Here is a 21,723-nt window from a genome sequence, read left to right as displayed (position 1 = left end):
ATTTGAAGACAGATTTCAAATTTTGTTTTGCTATTTCATATTTCAGCTCCTGTTGTGTATAAAAATGTCTGGATGTTGTTTCTTGTCCCACTGACAGACTTATACAATAAAAAATTTTTGGAATTTTGGGCCTGGTTCTCCAATAATATTTTACTATAGCAGTTATTGAAGGATTAGTTTATAAAAGGTAATGTCTTGTTCACAAGCTACTTTGTTATTGAGGCTTCATGTGAACCCTTGAGGTATGTGTTGTCAGTGATGCTGTCCTTTCATATCCGTATTTTATACTCCAGTGTACATGTGTAGTGTGTGGCTTAGTGTGCACAGTGCTGCACTTGATAGAGCTCATGCTTGCACTCTGGGTTCAGCCTCAGGAATATCCATTACCATGAGGTTATAGTTGTTGTGACAGTTGCTTTTGGTCAGTTAAATTTGTATGTGTAGTAGAGAATGAAAAATTAAATATATGTTATAAATTCACACAGTAGTATTCTCAAGAGAGGTGCACCCTGTAAGATGCACAATGTAAGTAAATTCAATGGTCTCAGTTTTTATGCCTCATTCTGTTATCCATTACTGTGTGTTTGACAGCTTAAGATGGAATGTCATAAAGCTTATCATTTGCTTAATTACGAAACAAATATAATCATTGGTGGCTGCTGTGTAAGAGCACATGAACACCCTGACTTTTGACAGCTTGTGGGCTTATTAGTTATTTTTCTTTGAATTCTGTTAAATGTAACATAGATGCTGCAATCTGAGAGATATGGCACTACTGCGCTACTGCTCCTCTAGATTCAGTGAAACTTGGCAACAGGGTTGCGAGCACACCTCCAGCTGTGCATGTTTTAAGGAGCTTTTGCACATGTGCAGCTTGCGTGACAATTGCCTTATGGGCCAAATACATACTGATTGGTAAATAATGTCCATGGTTCACTACATGCACAACTGGCCCTTGCCACTCAACTGGAAGTTTCCGTCAGTGCCACCAGGTGATAGCACACTACAGCAGACTTTTATCCCCGTTCTCTCAGCATAAATCCTGCTAGTTGCTAGCAGACTCCTCAGATGTGCTAATTTACTCACTGTGTACTGTGGAGAAATTAGATTGGACTTCAGTATATGTGAAAGTTGTACTGACAGTAAACCTATTTCATGAGTTTCTGAATGAGTTGTAGTATGTTAAGTTATGGATTTTGTCATACAGTAATCCATTGGAGGTGCTGAGAATCATAAGGGTCTAAAGCACATCACTGTCGATTGTGAGACTATAGCATTTATTTATGCTTCTGAAATCTGTTGATCTTATGGTGAGTCACGTTTATCTGTGCTGTAGACCCACACTGCATATGTGAAAATTCACGAAAAGCTGTATCACTAGTTTCTCTGAAATTTACTTAAATGTGCGATCAACGATGGTGTGCTTTAGGCCTTTATGGATCTTGACCCCTCATTTGTATTCTATACAAGTGACCATGTTTGTAGACATTACTACTTGAGTTTAATCATTTCCACAAAAGGTACTTTGTATTTGAAGTTGGTTGGTTACTGTGCAGGTATCGGCTTTCACGTGCAGTGTAAACATGAACTGTGTTGAATCTATTTTGAATGCTAGCAGAAAAGTAAAGCTGCGAGGACAGGTTGTAAGTCATGCTTGGGTAGCTCAGTCGCTAGAGCTCTTTCCCATGAAAGACAAAGGCCCCGAGTTCGAGTCTCGGTCCGGCACACAGCATTAATCTGCCAGGAAGTTTCATACCTGCAGACACTGCACTGCAGAGTGAAAATCTCAACCTGGGAACAGGAAAATAAATTACCAGGAAAAATTAGCTGCAAAGGAACTAGAGCCTACGAGAATAGATCCTTTGATTGAGAGAGTGACGAAATCAAATAAGTGTGACTACAAGCGAACATTTAACAAGGAAGTGTACAGCCATTACAAGTTGTGGGGCTGCAACATAAGAATATATGATTTTCAGCCCAGAAGGAAATTCGTGAACTAATACTCTCTGAGCAATCTTGTACCAGGTGTACCGGTATGAAATGTGTCGATAGAGAACATTTGTTGTGAATGAGCCTTAATTTTTTTTTTTTTTTTGTTTGGTTGGTATGACATCTGTCAAAGATATTTAGTATACATCAAGTCATGGAACAAACATCATCATATGTTTTCATTGTGTTAACAATGTCAAATTTTGTACCAGAAAGTGATGGTTTGCAGAAAGCATTAATTTTTTGTTTTCATTTGAAAAAAAGTGCTGCAGCGTTGCATCGAATGCTTGTCGAGGCATATGGTGATCGTGCTCTATCAGAAGCAACATGCAAAAGATGGTTTCAACGGTTCAGAAGTAATGATTTTGATGTAAGAAATGAAGAACATAGAAGACCACCATAAAAGTTCGAAGCCGCCGAATTGCAAGCAATATTGGATGAAGATGATGAGTCAGAAGCAAATGACAGCAATGCTAAATGTTGCACAACAAACAATTCCTGACCATTTGAAAGCTGTGGGAAAGATCCAAAAGTGCGGAAAACGGGTGCCACATGAATTGAATGAAAGACAGATGGAAAACCGAAAAACCATTTGTCAAATTTTGCTTCAAAGACATGAAAGAAAGTAAATTTTGCATCAAATTGTTACTGGCGATGAAAAATGGATTTATTTTAAGAATCCTAAATGGGAAAAATCGTGGGTTAATTTGGGACAACCATCAATATCGACTGCAAAACCAGAGCGATTCGGCAAGAAGACAATGCTCTGTGTTTGGTGGGATCAGAAAGGTGTGGTGTATCATGAGCTTCTAAAACCAGGTGAAACTGTGAATACTAATTGCTACAGACAACAAATGATCAATTTGAACTATGCATTGATCGAAAGAAGACCAGAATGGGCCAGAAGACATGGCAAAGTAATTTTTTTACACGACAATGCACCTGCACACAAAGCAAAACTGGTTCAGGATACAATCAAAACACTTGGCTGGGAGCTGCTACCCCACCCGCCGTATTCACCAGACTTGGCCCCTTCTGACTGCCATTTGTTTTCATCAATGGGACACGCATTGGCTGAGGAACACTTAGTCCTACAAAGAAGTCGAAAATTGGGTGTCTGATTGGTTTTCTTCAAAAGACGAACGTTTCTATTGGCGTGGTGTCCACAAATTGCCAGAAAGGTGGTCAAAATGTATAGAAAGCAATGGTCAGTGCTTTGAATCAAATGTTTTTACTTTTCAATTCAAAATTAGTGTTTCATTTTCACAAAAAAACTCTCATTTCATACTGGTACACCTGGTACATATGTCTGAGAAAACGGAAGAGCATGAAAACTGTCACTTACACAAAAATGTGAAATGGAGTTTCAAACGCTTACACATTATTTCATTACTGGCCTAAACTGTATCTAATTATGCACAAAACAACAAAATTCCACAGAAACAATTCCTTCGTGTGTCAGATAAGTTATGCATATTATTATTATTATTATTGTTATTATTGGCAGTGGCTGTAATTGTATAAATTTGTTGATAAGTGTAACTTTTATAGAGCATATGGTATTAATTTCACACTCTCAAATTTATTTTTATTTATTAGCGAACACTCAGAATGTTTACTCACGAGGTGCCACTGAATATAGTTATTAAAATATTTTAATAATTGCATATGATGTACATAACTCCCCCTATCCTCTCCCCTCTTGTCCCACCAATTCCTTTGATTCATAGTTCAATGCAGTTCATTACTCCACGTCTGCATTTTTCCTAGTTTCCCCTGAAAATTAATAACATGGAACTTCAACTTCTGTTTGTGTTCTAGAGCCTTCATATTAGAACAGTGGGCACCCAAGCTGTGGCTGCAATACTGCTGCTGCTCTGGTTAATTATGTTTTATTGCTGTTTCAGGGGTTGTTGCAGGATTCAAGAGTTAATGAAGCCCTCCAGCTAGCACAGAATTCTAACATGAGTGGAATGACAAAGGAAATGTTTCAGATGAAGCTAAGGAAAATTGAGCAGAAATGTGGATTTATTTATTTTGCTAACTCTGAGTTTGATAAAGCTAGAGAAATGTTTGATAGTGGTGGTATCGATGTGCGAGAGGTTATATCGTTATTTCCTGGATTCTTACCATCATCATCCAATTTCATAAGATCTGTGCCGCCTCTTCATGGGATAGCAGATGTCAACCAGTTGTTTCATGGAAATGAACAGAAACTGAAGACTGCTAAGTCGTTTTTACTGCATTTTTTGCGAGATCTTCGTGATTCTTCATCTACTAAACATGCTCTGGTAAGAAATTATTTTCCAAACTTCATGCAATGAGGGCCCCGCACCCACACTAGCGTGTACACACACACACACACACACACACACACACACACAAGATGACAACATTGAATCTACAATAAACTGTAATGTGACGTATAAAGACTACAAATCTTTTTATTAGTCTATGTGTTACACAAGACTGCATGAGAGTGTTGCCAGATAAACTACATAGAAAGCAAATGTTCACATTTGAGATGTAATTGTGGACAGCCAACCAAGGAGCAGCTAGCTGCTTTGAAATGTTTGGAATAGAAATATTGTTTTATAACTAATAGTATCTGATATCTTCAAGAACTCCTGTCTGTACAAAGGCGTGAGTTCAGTTTTATCTTTCCCACTTAGATTTCCATTAGTTTATTGCAGTACGTGCTGTATTGGGTTTTTTACACTGCAGATATAATCCAGTTCAATATTTATGTTAGCAAGTCTGCAATGACTTTACTTCTAAAAGCAAAAGTAATTTCTCACAAATAAAAGAGAAGTATAAATCTGTTGTTTGTCCATTACACAGAGTCCGACATGGATAGTATAGTAATATGCATTCCTGGTGTAGAGAAACAACTGAAAAAGCTCAAAACAAATAAGTTTTCAGTTTCAGATGGAATTCCAATTCAGTTTTACAAAGAGTACTTCACGGCATTGAATTTTTACTTAGCTTGCATTTATTGCAAATCTAATGCCTAGTGCAAGATCCCAAGCGACTGGTGAACAGTGCAAATGGTTCCTGTGTATAAGAAGGGTGAGAGAATGGACCTACAAAATTACAGACCATTATCTTAACATCATTTTGCTGAAGAACTCTAGAACATATTTTGAGTTCTAATATAATAAATTTCCTAGAGACCAAAAAGCTTATGTTCATGAATCAGCACAGTTTTAGAAAGCATTGCTTATATCAAACTCAGCTGGCCCTTTTCTCACATGATATACTGTTAACTATGGATGAACATGTTATAGCAAGAACTAACATTGTGTATGGAACATAGTACTTTATAGAGCCAACATAAGATACAATGAAGTAAAAGCTGTGCATGGGCGCTGAATACATTGAATGGACAACAGTAATATAGGTTATAGAGTAGGCTGAGCACTTGTTTGTGATTGCTTAAATAATACTGTTTCTTTGGTGGCTCATTAGAGTGCACCAGGGGCCAACCCAGGTGCCCCTTATAAGCAGATCTGTGAACTGTATGGACATGCAATCATGCGCGTCATGAGTGACGGTACGTCATTTCTCCCATCTAGGAGGTAGGAAAACCACATAAATATATAAAAACAATAGACGCGGAAAAAAGCCTGGTACAGAAAAATGGTGTGGCACAGAAAAAATGCATGGTGCAGAAAAAAGCATTGACTTCACAAGGCACTGAGATTACTAGTAATGGAAAACATCAATGATGGCACTGATGTCCATTTCATCGCCCAACAATGGCAGCTGCTGCAGCGTGTGGCGGGCAGGCACTGGCGAGTAGGGGCGGAAGTGATGAGGGGACAATTTGACACGCTGTCCGGTCTTTTGTGATAGCCATAGAGCAGGAATGTGTGTGGCATCTCCATAGGGATGTTCTTGTCGAGGTCAGTGGGGAGCATCAGAGCCGACAGCCGCACAGGACCCAGCAAGGTAGGTGGCGGTGGCTGCAATGTCAGGTGCAGTGGGGGCAGCACTAGCAAAGGTAGTCGAGGAGTGGGGGTGGAAGCAGGGATCCCAGACAGTGACCTGCCAGGCAGCAATCCCTGCTGCAGGTGAGGGAGGTGGTGAGCCCATGGGAACAGACCCCATTGTGTATGGCTGCAGCTGGTCAAAGTGATGGGACATCTGCCCTTCAGAAGTGTGGACAAAGCTCAGTCGCCGGCCCCGGCAACTCTCAATGATGGCAGGAACCCAGTTCTTTTGGTGGCCAAAACCACGAGCCCAGACAGGTGCACCTTGCCAGAACCAGTGACACCAGTGGACGTTGTGTTGCATGCAGCAGAGGAAGGAGGGTCCGTGGGTGGCACCCCTGTAGCAGTGTGACTGGGCTCTTGTACATCACTGGAGTGGGACAGTGCAAACCCAAAAAATGGTCTAAAGCAGTTCCAGGGGACCTACCAGATACATACTTGTGCATCTGAGTTTTAAATATCCAACCCATGTGTTTGGCCTCAACATCAGATTGAGGATGAAACGAGGGAGCTGTGAAATGGCGAACACCACTAGCCTGAAAAAAAGATGCAAATTCTCGAGAATGAAACTGGAGGCCAATATTGGTAATCGTGGAATGTGCAAGTTCCTCAACTGCGAAAATCTTAGACAGGGCTAAAATACTGGCTACCACAGACATGGACAGACAACTGGCTACGTAGGGAAAGTTGGAATAGGCATCCAGTACAGTGAGCCAAAACTGAATTAGGAAGGGCCCAGCAAAATAGACATGTAGACACTCCCATGGGCATTGCAAAGTCAGCCAGGGGGAGAAAGACACCTACAAAGCTGCATGTTGCTGAACACAGTGAGTGCAAGCAGTGATAAGCAAATAATGTCCTCATCTATGCCCAGCCAATACACATGCCATCAGGCCAAAGCTTTGGTGCAAGAGGTCCTCCAATGACTGACATGCAGAAGCTGCAGTACAGTACACTACTGCATGAGGAAGCAGCAATCACAACCAAGGGAGCAGTGTCCTCTGTTCCTAAAAAAAGAACCCCACGAACACAGAAAGGTGGTGCTGGAGGGAGAAGTAATTACATAAGGGATCTAAGCACGGCCTGGGGGTTTTTCCGGCCAACCGTGCTGCACAGAAGAGAGGACCTGACTAAGTACAGGTCCATGGCAACAGCTGATGCTATTGTGGCACTAGTGAAAGAAAACTGTTGACTGCATTCTGGCTCTCAGTATCTAAATAAAAACAAAGCAACTTGTCCTGATCGAACGCTGATTGAAAGGCAAGATAGGGCATTGGTGTTGGCATGTCCCATTGTCGGCCGGTAATGGATCTAATAATAATGGGAGAGGAAGAGAGCCCTTTGCTGCCTTGTCTGACATGGAAGCCAAAGGGTTAAAAAGAACAACCATTAGCTTGTGATCCTTGATTAAATGGAACTTAGAACCATACAAGAAGCTGTGAAATTTCTTGAGAGCTAACACAGTCCCTAAAGACTCCTTTCCAATCTGAGAACACCACTGCTGAGCAGGAGTTAAAGTCTCAGAAGCATAAGCAGTGGGTCGTTCAGACCCATCCACGTATTTGTGCGCCAACATCGTGCCAAGACTGTGCTGAGAGCCAACACAAGATGCTGACCTGACTGAAAAGTGGCCAGACATGGGGCAGATTGAAGCTTAGATTTAAGCAAACGAAGGCTGGGTCACAAGTAGGGCACCAGAAAAAGGGCAGATATTTGTGCAAAACCACATGCAGAGGCTGAGCAACAGTGAAAGCATCTGGTGAAAACTTATGGTAGTACGCAACGTCACCTAGAAACACCTGCAGTTCCTTAACGGAGGTCTGCCGCAGCAAAGCCGCGATTGTGTCAACATAGTGACACAAGGCCTGATCCTTGTGCAACAAACATCAAAATCTAGGTACTCAATTGATGGCTGAATAAATTGAGATTTTGTAAGATTGTACTTGAGACTTGAAAGTCTACAAAACAGAAAACAACGCTTGGAGATTGCTAACGTGGTTGTCGGTAGGAGAAGCCGAAATAACAGTATCATTGAGGTAACTGATGCAGCCAGGCTCAGAAGATCTCAGCTGTTCTAAAAGATGCTGAAAAATTTCAGGTCCCACTCCCCCCCCCCCCCCCCTCGCCCCCTCAGCCCCCTCTCCTCCCTCTCCAGGGGGCTAGGGGGCTCACAGTTATTTTGTGAGTTCATGCATGGTGCACACGGGGTCCTGAGCTATTGCAGCCCAGTCTTCCTTCCCTAGCTGCATTTCCTTCACTCTTCCCCTCCCTCTCTATCCTCACTCCTTTCCCCCTGTCCCCTGCTTCCCCTCTATTGGTGTTCTGATTTATGTCGACCTGGCTACCCACCAGGTTCCATGTATTTCTTGCAGTTTTGTTCCTTCTGCCTGTTCTCTTTCATCGTTTATGGTGTTCACATCCCCACTTGAGGTTTGACCTTTGTTTCTAAATTTTCTGCTTTTAGTGTGAGCCATTTTGGGAAGAACTCCCTCCCCAGTGTCTATGGTGTGGATTCCTCTCCCCCCTTCCTTCCCCATCGTAGCCCTTCTCTACTCTGCTAGGTCTTCAGCATGTGTAGCCAGTTCGTGTGGTGGGGCTGTTACATACCCATCTGGCTGACTCCTTCACAACACAGGAATCGTGGTACTGATACCTGAGCTGTTCCCTCCCCCTGTAGGCCCCAAGGAGTGGCTGCCTGTCTTTCTGGAGCATCAGAACTCCTGGCAGTGGCCGCCGTGCCAGGTGGCCCGTGCTGTGGCTGAGTGGCGCCCGTGGGGAGAGCCCCTGATTGGAGTGGGTGGTATCAGGGCAGATGCTTGGTGCATGAAGCATATCAAGCTGCAAAAATCTGGTTGTTCTCAAATGTCCATCTCTTCAAATGGTGAAGGATCATTGAATGCAGCATCATATGACCTGGCAGCCTTCCCTTCCCCGGCTACACCCTGGGAGGAGGGCCAGGCTTGCCATCTTGGGACTAAACACTTCCCCACTACCTCATCTGTACTAGGATGGGCGGGTACACATTTACTGCCACAAAGCTATTGTCTTTTGTGGAGAATGTCAAGGACAAGTTTAGTGAAGTGGAGTCTCTCAGTAATATGCTGTTGGTCACCCTGTTGTTCAAAGTTTCTTCAGCTGCCCAATTGGCAGATCTTCGTGATTGTGATTGTCTTGGCAATGTCTCAGTGACTATTACCCCTCACCAGTCTTTGAATGTGGTCCAGGGAGTGACTTTTCATAGGGATCTCATCCTGCATCCGGGCTAATCTGGAGTGATGCAGCATTCATTTTGTTCAATGAGTGCAGAAGGGTCATAAAGACAACTGCTCCGATACTGGCACCTTCATTCTGGCTTTTGAGGGGGGATACTCTTCCAGAGAAGGTCAATGTTATGTGCTACAGATGTGACATGAAGCCGTATGTCTCACCATCTGTGAGGTGCTTTTGGTGTTTGTGTTTTGGGCATATGTCTTCTTGCTGTATGGCGGACCCTCTGTGTGGTGACTGTGGACACCCACTCCATGAGGGATGCATCTGTGTTCCGCCACCTGTGTGTGTGTGTCAATAGTCATGACTACCACTCTCCTCACTTGCCAGATTGCCCAGCTTACAAGAGAGAATAGAAGATATGAGACGCAAGTCGCTTGATCGCCTGTCTTATGTTGAGGCTCGCCAAAAATGAGACACTCCATCCGGGGTCACTTTCTTCAACTTTTACCTCTGTTACATCCTTTCCCCTCCCCTAACTTTTCCTTACACCGGCCTCATCCCCTTTTCTCCTTCCCGTCCTCTGCAGTTCCTATTTCCTCCTGACTAGGAGCCACTCCCCCTCCCTGGCCAAAGAAGTGCCCTCCGTGTTTGGCACCTGCCAGTGATTGGGCTCCCTCCTGGGACCCTTCTCCCCAGCGTCTCTCAGGCCAGAAGACTCCTATCACCACTTGGCTACGAGATGCACCATCGGTGTGCCCCACGGTTGCGCACTGTTTTGGGTTTCAGGACAAAGCCTCCCCAGTGCCCCTGGAGGTGCCATCTCTCTCCTCGCAACCTGAGTCCGACATATTATTTATGGCTGTCCACCCCCCCCCCCCTCCCCCCTTGTCAGTGATGACCACTGAGCGAGTGACATGATCTGCTCTCGGCTTCTGTATGTGTAACCTGGACTCTCGCCACACGATAATCCAGTGGAATTGAGATGGATACTATTGTCACCCACCGGAAATACAGTGTCATGTTTCCTCCTACCTTGTGTTCTGTGTAGTTCTTCAAGAGTACTGTGTCAATCACCATTTGCAGTGTCTGCCTCACTCCAGGTAGGCCACTTTCTTATGTTGAACTGTCTATCTTAATATAGCAACTCCCACTCTTATTTCTCCTCCTCTGGGACTTTAGTGCACACCATCTCATGTGAGGGAGTGCCATTTCAATAGGTAGTGGTCTCCTTACTGAACAACTTATTACAAACTCCGATTTGTGTCTCCTCAATGATGGTTCCCCTATCCACTACAGTGCCGCTCCTGGCACCTTTACTGCTATCTATCTATCGTACGATCTCCTCCCATGCTCTTGTGGCTTCCCTACATTCATTGCCCCATGATGATCTTTGAGACAGTACCACTTTCCAGTGATTCTGTTGTTACCCTGCTGCTGTCAGGGAGACAGGCCCCCACGGTGGGCATTCTGCAGGGCCAATCGGCCTTTATATGCGTGTACTTTGCACTTCAACACCTCTCTCTCGAATTGCATTGATGCGGTTGTGCAGGGCATATCTGCCACTATTCTTCATACTGCTGGCACTGCTGTCGCCTTATCCACAGGCCCCCTTGTCATTGACCAGTACCGTGATGGACTGAAGACGTAGTAGCGATTTCTATCCAGGACCGCCTATGGGCACTGCAGCAGTTTAAATGACACCCTTCACAGACCAACTTCCTTGCTTTTAAGCATTTCCATGCTGAGATGCTGAGGCAGAGTGAAAAGTAACACTGGGAGCGCTATGTCCACCCCACCCCCCACCCCCCTCCCAGGGGATTTATGCCTCTTCCTTGCATGTTTGGTCCAAGCTCTGTAGCCTTCTGGGCTGCCAATGACCGTCAACTGTCCAGGGTCTTATCCTCCAAGGTTGTCTGTGTATAGATTCATTGTTCCTTGCAGAACACCTTGCAATGCACTTTGCAACTGCATCAGCATCCTCTTCCTATTCCACTACCTTTCTCCGGCATAAATGCGGAGTTGAACAGACCCCCTCTGTTTCATCCTGCATCATGTTGAGCCCTATAATAAACCCTCCACTGAATGGGAATTCTTGCAGGATCTTAGCTCTTCATGAGACACAGCCTCAGGCTCAAATTCCATCCACAGCCAGATGATCCAACACTTGGACGTTACGCAGAGGCTACATCTACTCAACGACTTCAACCACATTTGGCTCCCGGTTGTTTTGCCATTACAATGGTGAGACAGTATAGTTATCCCCGTCCTTAAGCCCAGGAAGAACCCAATGTCTCTTGACATCTACTACCTAATTGGCCTTACGAACGTACTTTGTAAACTGCCCGAGAGGATCATTAGCGTCCAATTATGTTAGGTACTTGAATGGCGGAGCCTTTTGCCTCAGTCAGTGTGGTTGCCAGGAAGGATGACCTTCAGGTGACTATTTACACAAATTGGAAACAGCAATCTGACAGGATTTTACTTACCTCCGGTACCTTGTTGCAGTCTTCTTTATAAGACACGGCTTGGTGTCATGATGCAGGCTTACAGGGGCCCCTTCCAACTTTTATCTGCAAGTTTTTATCCAAACGTCCTTTCCGTGTTCAAGTTGACACTTCACTCAGCACCCCTCAGATTCAGGAGAACGGTATCCCGCAGGGTTCTTTGTTAAGTGTTACTCTTTCTCATAACCATCAATGGGCTTGTAACCCCTGTTGGCCTGTGTTTACCCTGTCATTGTACGTCAATGATTTTTGCTTCTGGTGCAGCTCCCACTCAGTAGCATCTGCCTAGCTTTGGACCCAAGGTGCCATCTGATGGACCTCTGTATGGACCATCTCCCATGGCTTCCAGTCAGTTTTCTCCCTGCAAAGTGCGGGTTATGCATTTTGTCGTTGACTCACAATATGTCCTGATTCAGAACTTTATTTAGGTGACCAGCTCATAGATGTTGCATGGAGAGCTGCATCAAACCAGTCTCAGGACTGAAGACCACAACAACAACTCATAGATGTTGTAGAACAGTCTCGTTTCTTGGGCCTTATTTTTAATAAAAAGCTGACATGGTTGCCCCATATTCGCCACCTGAAGACTACAGGCGTGTGGAAGCTTAATGCTCTCCACCTCCTGGCCCACACATCTTGGGGTGCAGACCATACCACTCTTCTCCATCTTTACTGTGCTCTGGTCTTGTCGAGACTAGATATGGTAGTCAGGTTTATGGTTCAGTGGCTCCTTCCACTCTGAAAATACTTGAACCTGTTCACCATTGTGGGGAGCACCTTGCTATTGGTGCCTCCCTCCTGATAACCGCCCATGGGTGGCATTGTTGGTTGCAATGCATCTCACTTCCCTCTGTCAGGATCTCCATCTCCACTCATTGGAATGCATCCCATGTATTTTCCAACCCCCCCCCCCCCCCCCCTGCCGCCCTCCCCAGGATCGTAAGGTCTCTGTCACCGCCATGGTCTTCCAGCGTCTTGTACATTCTGTCCTTGAAGAGTTCCAGGGTGCCACCATCTACTACACTGATAGTTCTAAGATGATAGATAAGACAGGATACACTTTCACGTATCCTACTGGCTTAGAACACAGTTTATTGTCAGGATCATGCAGTGTGTTCACAGCAGAGCTTCTAGCCATTCACAGAGCCCTCCATTAATGTTTGCCTGAAAACCAGTAGTACATCTGAGCGCAGGGGAAAACAGTGCTGAAAACTCAGAGCAGAGGGATTCCAGTTGCTGATGTGGAACTTGATCTGAAACTAAATTTACCTCATTGGCACTGGAGAAACTGAAAGCATTAAATGCATCTAACCTAAACAGGTCTGCAGTACGGAAATGATCCACAACAAGGAAGGTGAGAGGGCAAACAACAGATTTGTAAGATACAGGAGTGGGGAACTGACCTAGGATTGGAATTTGCTGTTTATTGTAGCTAACCAACTTCCGTGAAATCTGTGTGAGGGTAGGGGAGCCCAAGTCCACGTATGTTTGCACATTTGCTAAAGTCACTGCAGCTCGTGTGTCCGCTTATATTTGTTGTGGTTTATTAAACACACACAAGTCAGTAATCAATTTGTTTGGCAAGACAGTCATTGTAGAGATACAGTTTGTGTCCATCGGTACCACTGTGTCCACCACATTTGAAGAGTTACACACCGATGCAATGTGCCCTTTCTTTCAACATTTGTTGCAGGCAGCCCAATGCTTAGGGCACACAGCATGCTCATGCTGGACAAAGCAGTATGGGCAAGAGAGAAGGGGGGCATGCAGCTGCTGTTGTGACGTGGCCTGTTGCTGCTGTGGTCATAACCGACACTGCTCCATACGACGCTGAGTCTAAAGTTATACTGCTGCAATGGCTTCCCCTTCATCCTGAACACTTGCATCAGGCCTAAAAGGGATTGACTGAGCAATTTCCGATACCTCCTGCCACACAGTAATCTGATCACCTGCGGCTCTTGATACTTCAAAGGACTGCTATATTCAGCACATCCGTAAGTGTTGGATTCTCACATTGAAGTGGTTTTTTGTGGACTCCTCTATCTGGGACCAGATGAATAATATCATCACGCACCATGTGATCAATGTAGGATTTGTGATGGGTACTTGTGATAGATTAAGATGACAGTTCAATCTGTGTAATTCTGCTGCCAAGGCTTTGTAAGATTGGTTTGGATTTTTCTGACAATTCTAAAATTCTACACACATTGCAGTGACATGGGTTCTGTCACAGTAATAGGTTGAGAGGAGCTTGCAGATTTCGTCAGATGATAAGCTGGCAGGTTCTTGCAAAGGCACAAGTTGGCACAACTTACAAATACACGGTGAAAGTCAGGAAAGAAAGAAAGCCTTACACAGGCTTGCAATGTCTATGCAAAAAACATGGAAATGTTGGTGTAACTATGTCTTATAGGAGTCCCAATCTTCAACTGATTCATCACATGCCAGAAAGGGCAGCAGTTGCAATGATGGAAGAGTAACTTGCCGCTAACACGCAGATGCCACTTGATTGAGAATGGTGGTGAGAGCGTACTGCTGTTCTGCGAAAACTTGCTGCTGGGTAATGATACGGCAGAGTATTTCTTCTGTCGAGATATTTGTCGGGTGGCCTAGCACTGACTCTTAACACACAGAGAAAACGTAACCCTCACTTGTCGTCAAGTTTGTTATAGCAAGAACAAATGCAATTTATCGAACATATTATGTTATAGAGCCAACGTAAAATACAATGAAGTACACCTGCATAGCACTGAACACATTGAATGGACAACAGTAACACAGGTTACAGAATAGGCCAAGCACTCATTTGCGATCACATAAATAATACTGTCTCTTTGGCGGCTCACCAGTTTGCGTCATAAGTGGGCCTACAAACTGTATGGACGCAGGACCTCTAAAATCGTGTGCATCATGAGTGAAGGTACATCAGAATGACAACAGGCAGATTTCATATTTCTACCTTTTCTGAAAAGCATTTGACACAGTACCCCCCTGCAGGCTGTTAATGAGGGTACAAGCATACGGAATAGATTACCAGATGAGTGATAGGCACAAAGACATCTTAAATAGTGGAACCCAGTATGTTGTTCTCGATGGTGAGTGTTCATCAGAGTCAAGAGTATTGTCAAGTGCCCAGGGAAGTGTGATAGGACTATTATTATTTTCTGTGTACATAAATGATCTGGTGGACAAGGTGGGTAGCAATCTGCTGTTGTTTGCTAATGATGATGAGGTGTACGGAAAGGTGTCGAAGATAAGTGACTGTATGATGATACCAGATAACTTGGACAAAATTTCTAGTTGGTGTGACGAATGGCAGCTGATTCTAAATGTAGAAAAATGTGAGTTAATGCAGATGAGTAGGAAAGACCAACCTGCAATGTTCAGATACAGCATTAGTAGTGTCCTGCTTAACAGAGTCACTTTGTTTAAATATCTGTGCATAATGTTGCAAAGTGATATGAAATGGAAGGAGTATGTGAGGATTGTGATGGGACAGGCGAATGGTTGGGTTTCGTGTATTGGGAGAATTTTAGGAAAGTGTGGTTCGTCTGTATATAGAAGGCTAGTGCAACCTATTGTTCAGTGCTGCTCGACTTTTTGGGATCTTCACCAGGTCTGATTAAGAAAGACATAAAATCAGTTCAGAGGTGGGCTGCTAGATGTGTTACTGGTAGCTTCGAACAACACACAAGGGTTATGGAGCTGCTTTGGGAACTCAAGTGGGAGTCCCTGGATGGAAGGCAATGTTCATTTCGAGGAACACTATTGAGAAAATTTAGAGAACTGTCATTTGAAACTGGTTGCAAAACAGTACTACTGCCACCAACATACATTTTGTGTAAGGACTATGAAGAGAAGGTAAGAGAAATTATGGCTCATTTGGAAGCATATGGAAAATTGTTTTTCTCTCATTCTATCTGCAAGTGGAACTGGAAAGGAAATGACTAGTTGTAATACAGGGTACCCTCCATCAGGCACCATATGGTGACATGCAGAGTATGTATGTAGATGCAGAAATACAAATCCAGCTCTATCTCACTTTATGGTCATAGTGACAAGTAGATGTATTTTGTAATTTCGAGAGGGGTAGTTTGAACCACAGTATCAGTAAGAACTACTTCAGGGATTTGTTTCTGTAAAAGGTGTAGTTTTCAAGCACAAATAAAAAGTGTTTGCTGTTGACTATCTGAAAGTAAAAAAGCATCATTCTTACAGAACTGTTGTTGACAACAGCATAAGCTGATGTATTAATATTCCTTGTGGGCAGTTTCATATAAATTTCAGCAACTGTAAAAGCAGATTTTTTTTCCCCCAATTATAAAACTGGGGGAAAAGCTACTTGCTCAACAGTGGTGCGTGCACCCCCCACCCTCCACACACACACACACACACACACACACACACACACACACACACACACACACACACACACACACCCTCAGAGTATTGGAAGAAACAGGAAGTTTGGTCATACATAAAATCAGCTAACAGGGTGATATTACATATTTGTTCAGCTGTTGACTATACAGGGTGATTCAGAAGGAATGTCACATAATTTGTGAGGTGGTTCTACATGTGGAAAAAAAAGTTCTATGAACATGTGTCAGATTTTTTATCATTATGGAACTGTAAATTCAGAACACTACCCTGTGTACACATAACATCAGAATGTGAGGCTCTCCAGTCAGTTGAGGAAAAAGAAGACATTATTGCAATGGTGCAATGGAGTCCCACCACCAGTAAATGCTGCATTAACCATCAGCTCAATATTCTACATTCTAGGGACTTGTGCCGATTCCATGTACAGCTTGTGCAACATCTGCCTACAGGTGACTCAGTATGCAAACAACAATTTTGCAAATGGTTGGCTGTACACAGAAACGTTGTGCAATACATTTTATTTACAGATGAAGCTACATTTACATGCATTGGTATCATAAACACCAGAAGTTCTCATACATAGTTGATGGAGAATCCACGACTCCAGAGAAACAAGATTCCAAGTTAGGTCCTAAGTAATCATTGGTGTGGTATGATTGATGACCTGGTGATAGGGCCTGTGTTCCTGCCAAATTGAGTGACAGCTGCAGCATATCTACGTTTCGTGCTAGACGGCCTACCTGCACTTTTGGAAGACGTGACATTAGAGCAATGAAGGCAAATGTAACTGCAGCATAATGGATCACTGATTCACTGTACCAGACAAGTATCCCAGTAACTGAATAACACATTTCCTCAGTGCTGGATTGGCCGCTGCAGACTCATTAACCAGACTGCCAGATCACCCAACTAAATCCCATTAGACTGTTTTTGGGGCTGGTTAAAGGGGGTGTACGTATACTACCCGCCAACGTGTTGATAAGTACATTTGAGATTGCGGGGGCGGGGGGGACTTTTAGAACACCTCTTTTAGGATGACTCAGTCATCTATCCTGCCATTATTCTGTCAACCACAGCACCTACACTGCATTTCAGTAAGTAATAGTTACACTTGTTTTCATAATCATTCATGGTTGTGTGTAGTCTTCAACCTGCTCCAGTTGCATAACAGCGAAAATCAGACACATGTTCATAGGACTTTTTTGTTTTATTTTCACATGTAGAATCACCACACAAATTGAGATATTCCTCCTGAATCACCCTTTATAATCACAGAGATGGAAGAGGGTTGAAATTTTGAATTATGTCTTCTGGAAAGGTATCATTTAATAATGTAATACTGGAGCCCATGCTCTTTGATCATAGCATCGACATGAAAATGAGAGAGAGAGAGGGGTAAATGATTGGTCTTGGCCACTCGATAGTGGCAAGGACACTGAATCTAATAGAATACCAGTTTCATTGTATGATATTTAATATAACATAACTGGTCTTTTCTAGAAACAGTTTGCCAAAAGTTCTAGCAGCAACAAAGCATCCAGTGTAATTAGGAAGGAGCAGATGATGTTTATGTTTTTGTGTAGTATCATAGAATGGATGCTCAAAAATACAGACCAATATGAATCTGAATTTGTTTTATTGTTGCGGAATACATTTTGTGGTTGTGAAACAAAGCCTCAGACACAACCAGTAGAAGGCCATTATACAGTTCCAATTGCTGTGTAGTAAACAAAACATATGCCTAAGTCACTGGATTTAGAACTTGCTGGTAGATAGGATCCAATATGTCTCGCTCAGTGGAGATACCTTCATAAAAAAAGTGCCATTTGGTATGTATAAAGGAAGTGCAATAGGACTGTTGATTTTCACAGTCACTCTTAGCTGTCTCAGGAGAGTGAGACAACCTAGAAGCATGTTTATCATTTTTCAAAGTTTTTAATTTAGGTTATAATGTCTATTTTAGATCTCATTAGTGTGTTCTGTGTCACTAAACTTGTTGCATTGTTAGAGAAATTAACATGAAAATTCCGCATTTCATTTTGTTATGTACAAACTAAACGTATTGCTTGTATTTTAATTTGTTAGTCTGATATTTCTTGCCATTATTCCTATGTGAGTTCAATCATTTAGTATAACTTGGGGATGTAAGCTTATAGATCGAATTAGAAATACCCTATTGTAATTCCAGTTTCCAGGCATGGGGTAGGCAGGAATTTGTGTGTAGCTGAAAGCTTCTTTGACCAGTGTCAAGCAACTGAAACTTGCTGCAGATGGTTATGATAACACTTAACTCAGAAAAGTACATGAAATACCAACAATACCTCAAATACTGTCCAATCCCATAGATATGGATTTTTCTGCAGGAAAAAAGGAAAAAAACTTGGCCTGCAAACTGTGCATCTTTCTGATTGTAAGAGATATGTTAGTGGCAGGCCTTGGCACTTTGCATAGCAGAAGCAGGGTACTAGGGCAGGGGATGGTGGTAGAGGGGTGGGTAAGAAGGGGAAGACATCAGGACACTATACTCATCACCTTTACCAAGCACTGATTGAAATGGAGAATATAATGTACTTATTCTGTTTGACAGCCTACATCATATTGTGCCAGGTCAAAGTAGTTTACAGAGGGCCAGTAATTGGTGGTAGTTGTTACGATGTAGCACTGAAACTCATAATGAGTAGGATCACATATAGAATTGGCTATAAACATCTGGTTTTACCCAAGTGCTAAACCTCAGCCAGAGACTCAGGCAGTTCTGTGATGACTTATGGTTTGTGATTTCCTCGACTTGAATCATAGGATAGAAAGATTTAAAGTCCCACTAAATTGCTCAGGGGTGCATTTCACACCAGGGGAAGCTACCAATGTAGCTGATTGCTTATGGAATCTACACAAGGGTGGTTTCGACAAGGTCTCTATCAAGAGAGGGTTATTATTGTGTCAGACAGCTCTAAAATTCTCATATCCAATTTCAAGTAATGGTCCCAAAAGTAGAGAATATTGAGACAAAAGTGATCAACTGCAGAAACATTCTCAGAAAATTGCTAGTTTGAAGCACTGTTGAAAAGCTATAGGTCTGACATAGTACTTGCTAACAATAGTTCGTGAGAACTGGGAATTGATATAGTGAAATCTTTGGGATGAAGCCAGATTTTTCCTGAACGGGCAGGCTCAGTGAGAGGGGAGGTGGTGTCTTCACAGCAGTAGGTCAGCATCTTAAAATAAATTGTGAGAGAAATTGAATCAGCTTGTGAAATTGTTCGTACAAGAACAGCTTTCAAGGACAGGATAAAGGTTTTGGTTCAGTCAATAAACTGGCCTCCATTCTAATCTACAGAAGTAACTGAGAACTTCAGATAAACCCTCAGTTCAGTAACAGTAACATAGCGAAAATTACAAACTCATTGTAATGGGCAGAACATAACTTCCTGCAAAACAGCTATCAAAGATTTCTGTTAAAATTGCACAGATCAAATATTTTGGACCACTACCCATGATAGAAATACATTAGGTTTGTAATCAATGAGACTTGGACCTATGGAGGATGTTAACATGGAGCCAGGTACCAGTGATCATGAGTTGGTTGAAGTAACAGTGATCTCTAAAGTTCAAATAAGAACAGAATTAGAAGAGAAGTCTGCATGTTCTGTAAAATGTATATGGAAGGATGTACCCCATTTCAGCGAGGAAAATGTGGATATTCTTCAGACTTGTACATACCAGTACCATAGAGGTTGCGATGATAAAATTATACTAATTACAACTCACACAGAGGTATTCAATCAATCATTCTTGCTCTGTGACATCTGGAATAATAAGAAGCCATAACATGTGGTACAATGGGAAATATCCTTTGCCATACAGTCCGTAGTGAGTTGCAGAGTATAAATGTAGAAGTACATTTATGTATGTAGATAAACGACAAAGCCAGCAACATTACTGCTACTGAGACCATATGGCGGTGATCTGTTTAATACAGAGAGTTGGCATAATGAGAACTTTGTTTCTAACCAAGGAAGTCTTGTGTATGATCAGAACTTAGCAGCTTACCCTCAATGCAAGCAGCTCTAGACACAGTACAAATAGGTTCTGTGTTTTGGCTCTATTACTTGAATGCACCATTGCTGATATGTGATTCTTCAGAGCAGTCAAATGTTTAGAGGCTAAACGCAATTACAGATTGAACAACTATAAAGTGTAGTTACTGATGATCCATGCAGAGTTTTTGTATTATTAGAAACTATAACTTGTCTGTGAAGGATATCATTTACAAAATGTTTGTCTGCTCCATTGATGATGATTGTTGCTCTGGTTGGGATTCATATCAAATTGAAAGACAGAAACAGTGGTGGGTCACCTCAGAAAAAATCTGTGGAACTGATCGAAGATTTGTTCAGTGTGAAAGTATTACAAATTTGCTTGACTCTAGTGGAAGACTCCAAAACAAAGGTGATGAATTCTGTGAATCCCCATTCTGAGAGGAGATGAGTAATGTATTGTAACTTTCTACTCACATATCATATAATAATGATGGCATATTTAGAAATATTATGACTTTCTGAGAGCTATAATACAAAGGTTATTCAGAAACTAAGGCTACAAGGCATGTAGCTTTGTTATGGAATGTTTGTGGGGCAAGTTGGTACCACTGTTGTGTAGCTGAAGCCAGTGGAAGGAGCAAGTATTCCCAGTAATCAGTAGCTCATCAATTAGTGTTGTTGTGACTGATATAAATGAGCATCCTCATTCTGGTTCCCACCAAGAGCAAAGCACGTGCTGTAATTCGCTACCTAAATGCTAAGGGCATGAATGCCGATGTTTTTCATCTGGAATTTGTTTCAGTTTATAGAGAGGACTTAATGTCAAAGCAGCATGTGATGAGTATGGAATTTCAATTTTGGAAAGACAGAAATTCATGAGGGAGACGGAAATGGAAGGCTGTTTGTCTTGACTGCTGATGTGGTGCAGAAAATTGAAGAACTTCTTCTCTGTCACCACTGTTCGGCAACTGATGACCTGCATGCAGTTTGTCCAAACATTTCATAAACTGTTGTTGATGAAATCGTAACTGATTGACTAAATTATCCCAAGTTGTGTGCGTGGTGGGTGCCCAAGATGTTCACCAAAGCACACAAAATGAACAGATTCAGTGCTGCTCATGAATTTGTCAACCGTTTTGAGACTGAAGGTGAGACTTTTCTCAACTCTATAGTGACAGGAAATGAAACTTGGACTTACCACCATACTCCAGAGAGCAAATGACAATCAATGCAGTGACAACAAAAAATTCAAAACTCTGCAAACAGTGAGGAAAACGATGATTTCAGTGTTTTGGGACAGAAAAGGGGTTCTGTTTGTTGATGTTGAAACAATAAATGCTGCAAGGTATTGACAGACCATGAAGAAACATTGCAGATCCATACAAAACAAATGTAGTGGAATGCTAACAATGGGAGTCTGTCTCCTTCTTGACAATGCACACCCGCACACTGCTCATGCAAAACAAGAGTTGTTGATTTCATTTGGTTGTGATGCTTTAAACAACCCCTCTCACAGCCCCAATCTTTCACCTAGTGACCATCATCTGTTCACTAAATTGAAGGAACGCCTTCATGGAAAACAGTTTTCCAGTAACAAAAAGGTGA

At 42.6% G+C, this 21,723-nt stretch overlaps 1 protein-coding gene across 1 annotated transcript in view; it reads left to right on the top strand.

The window, feature by feature from the left end:
* The window catches only part of LOC124721639 (transforming growth factor-beta receptor-associated protein 1-like), a 162,915-nt gene that overhangs the window by 70,550 nt on the left and 70,642 nt on the right, over window positions 1-21,723 (top strand). Inside the window, exon 8 of the mRNA XM_047246702.1 lies at window positions 3,897-4,280. Within this exon, the coding sequence (XP_047102658.1) occupies window positions 3,897-4,280 (384 nt within the window). The remainder of the gene's footprint in view (window positions 1-3,896; window positions 4,281-21,723) is intronic.

The sequence above is a fragment of the Schistocerca piceifrons genome, chromosome X (genome assembly GCF_021461385.2).
Source record: "Schistocerca piceifrons isolate TAMUIC-IGC-003096 chromosome X, iqSchPice1.1, whole genome shotgun sequence".
NCBI classification, from domain to species: Eukaryota; Metazoa; Arthropoda; class Insecta; order Orthoptera; family Acrididae; genus Schistocerca; species Schistocerca piceifrons.
Note: the sequence above shows the minus strand (reverse complement) of the source record. Positions and strands in the feature narration are given on the sequence as shown.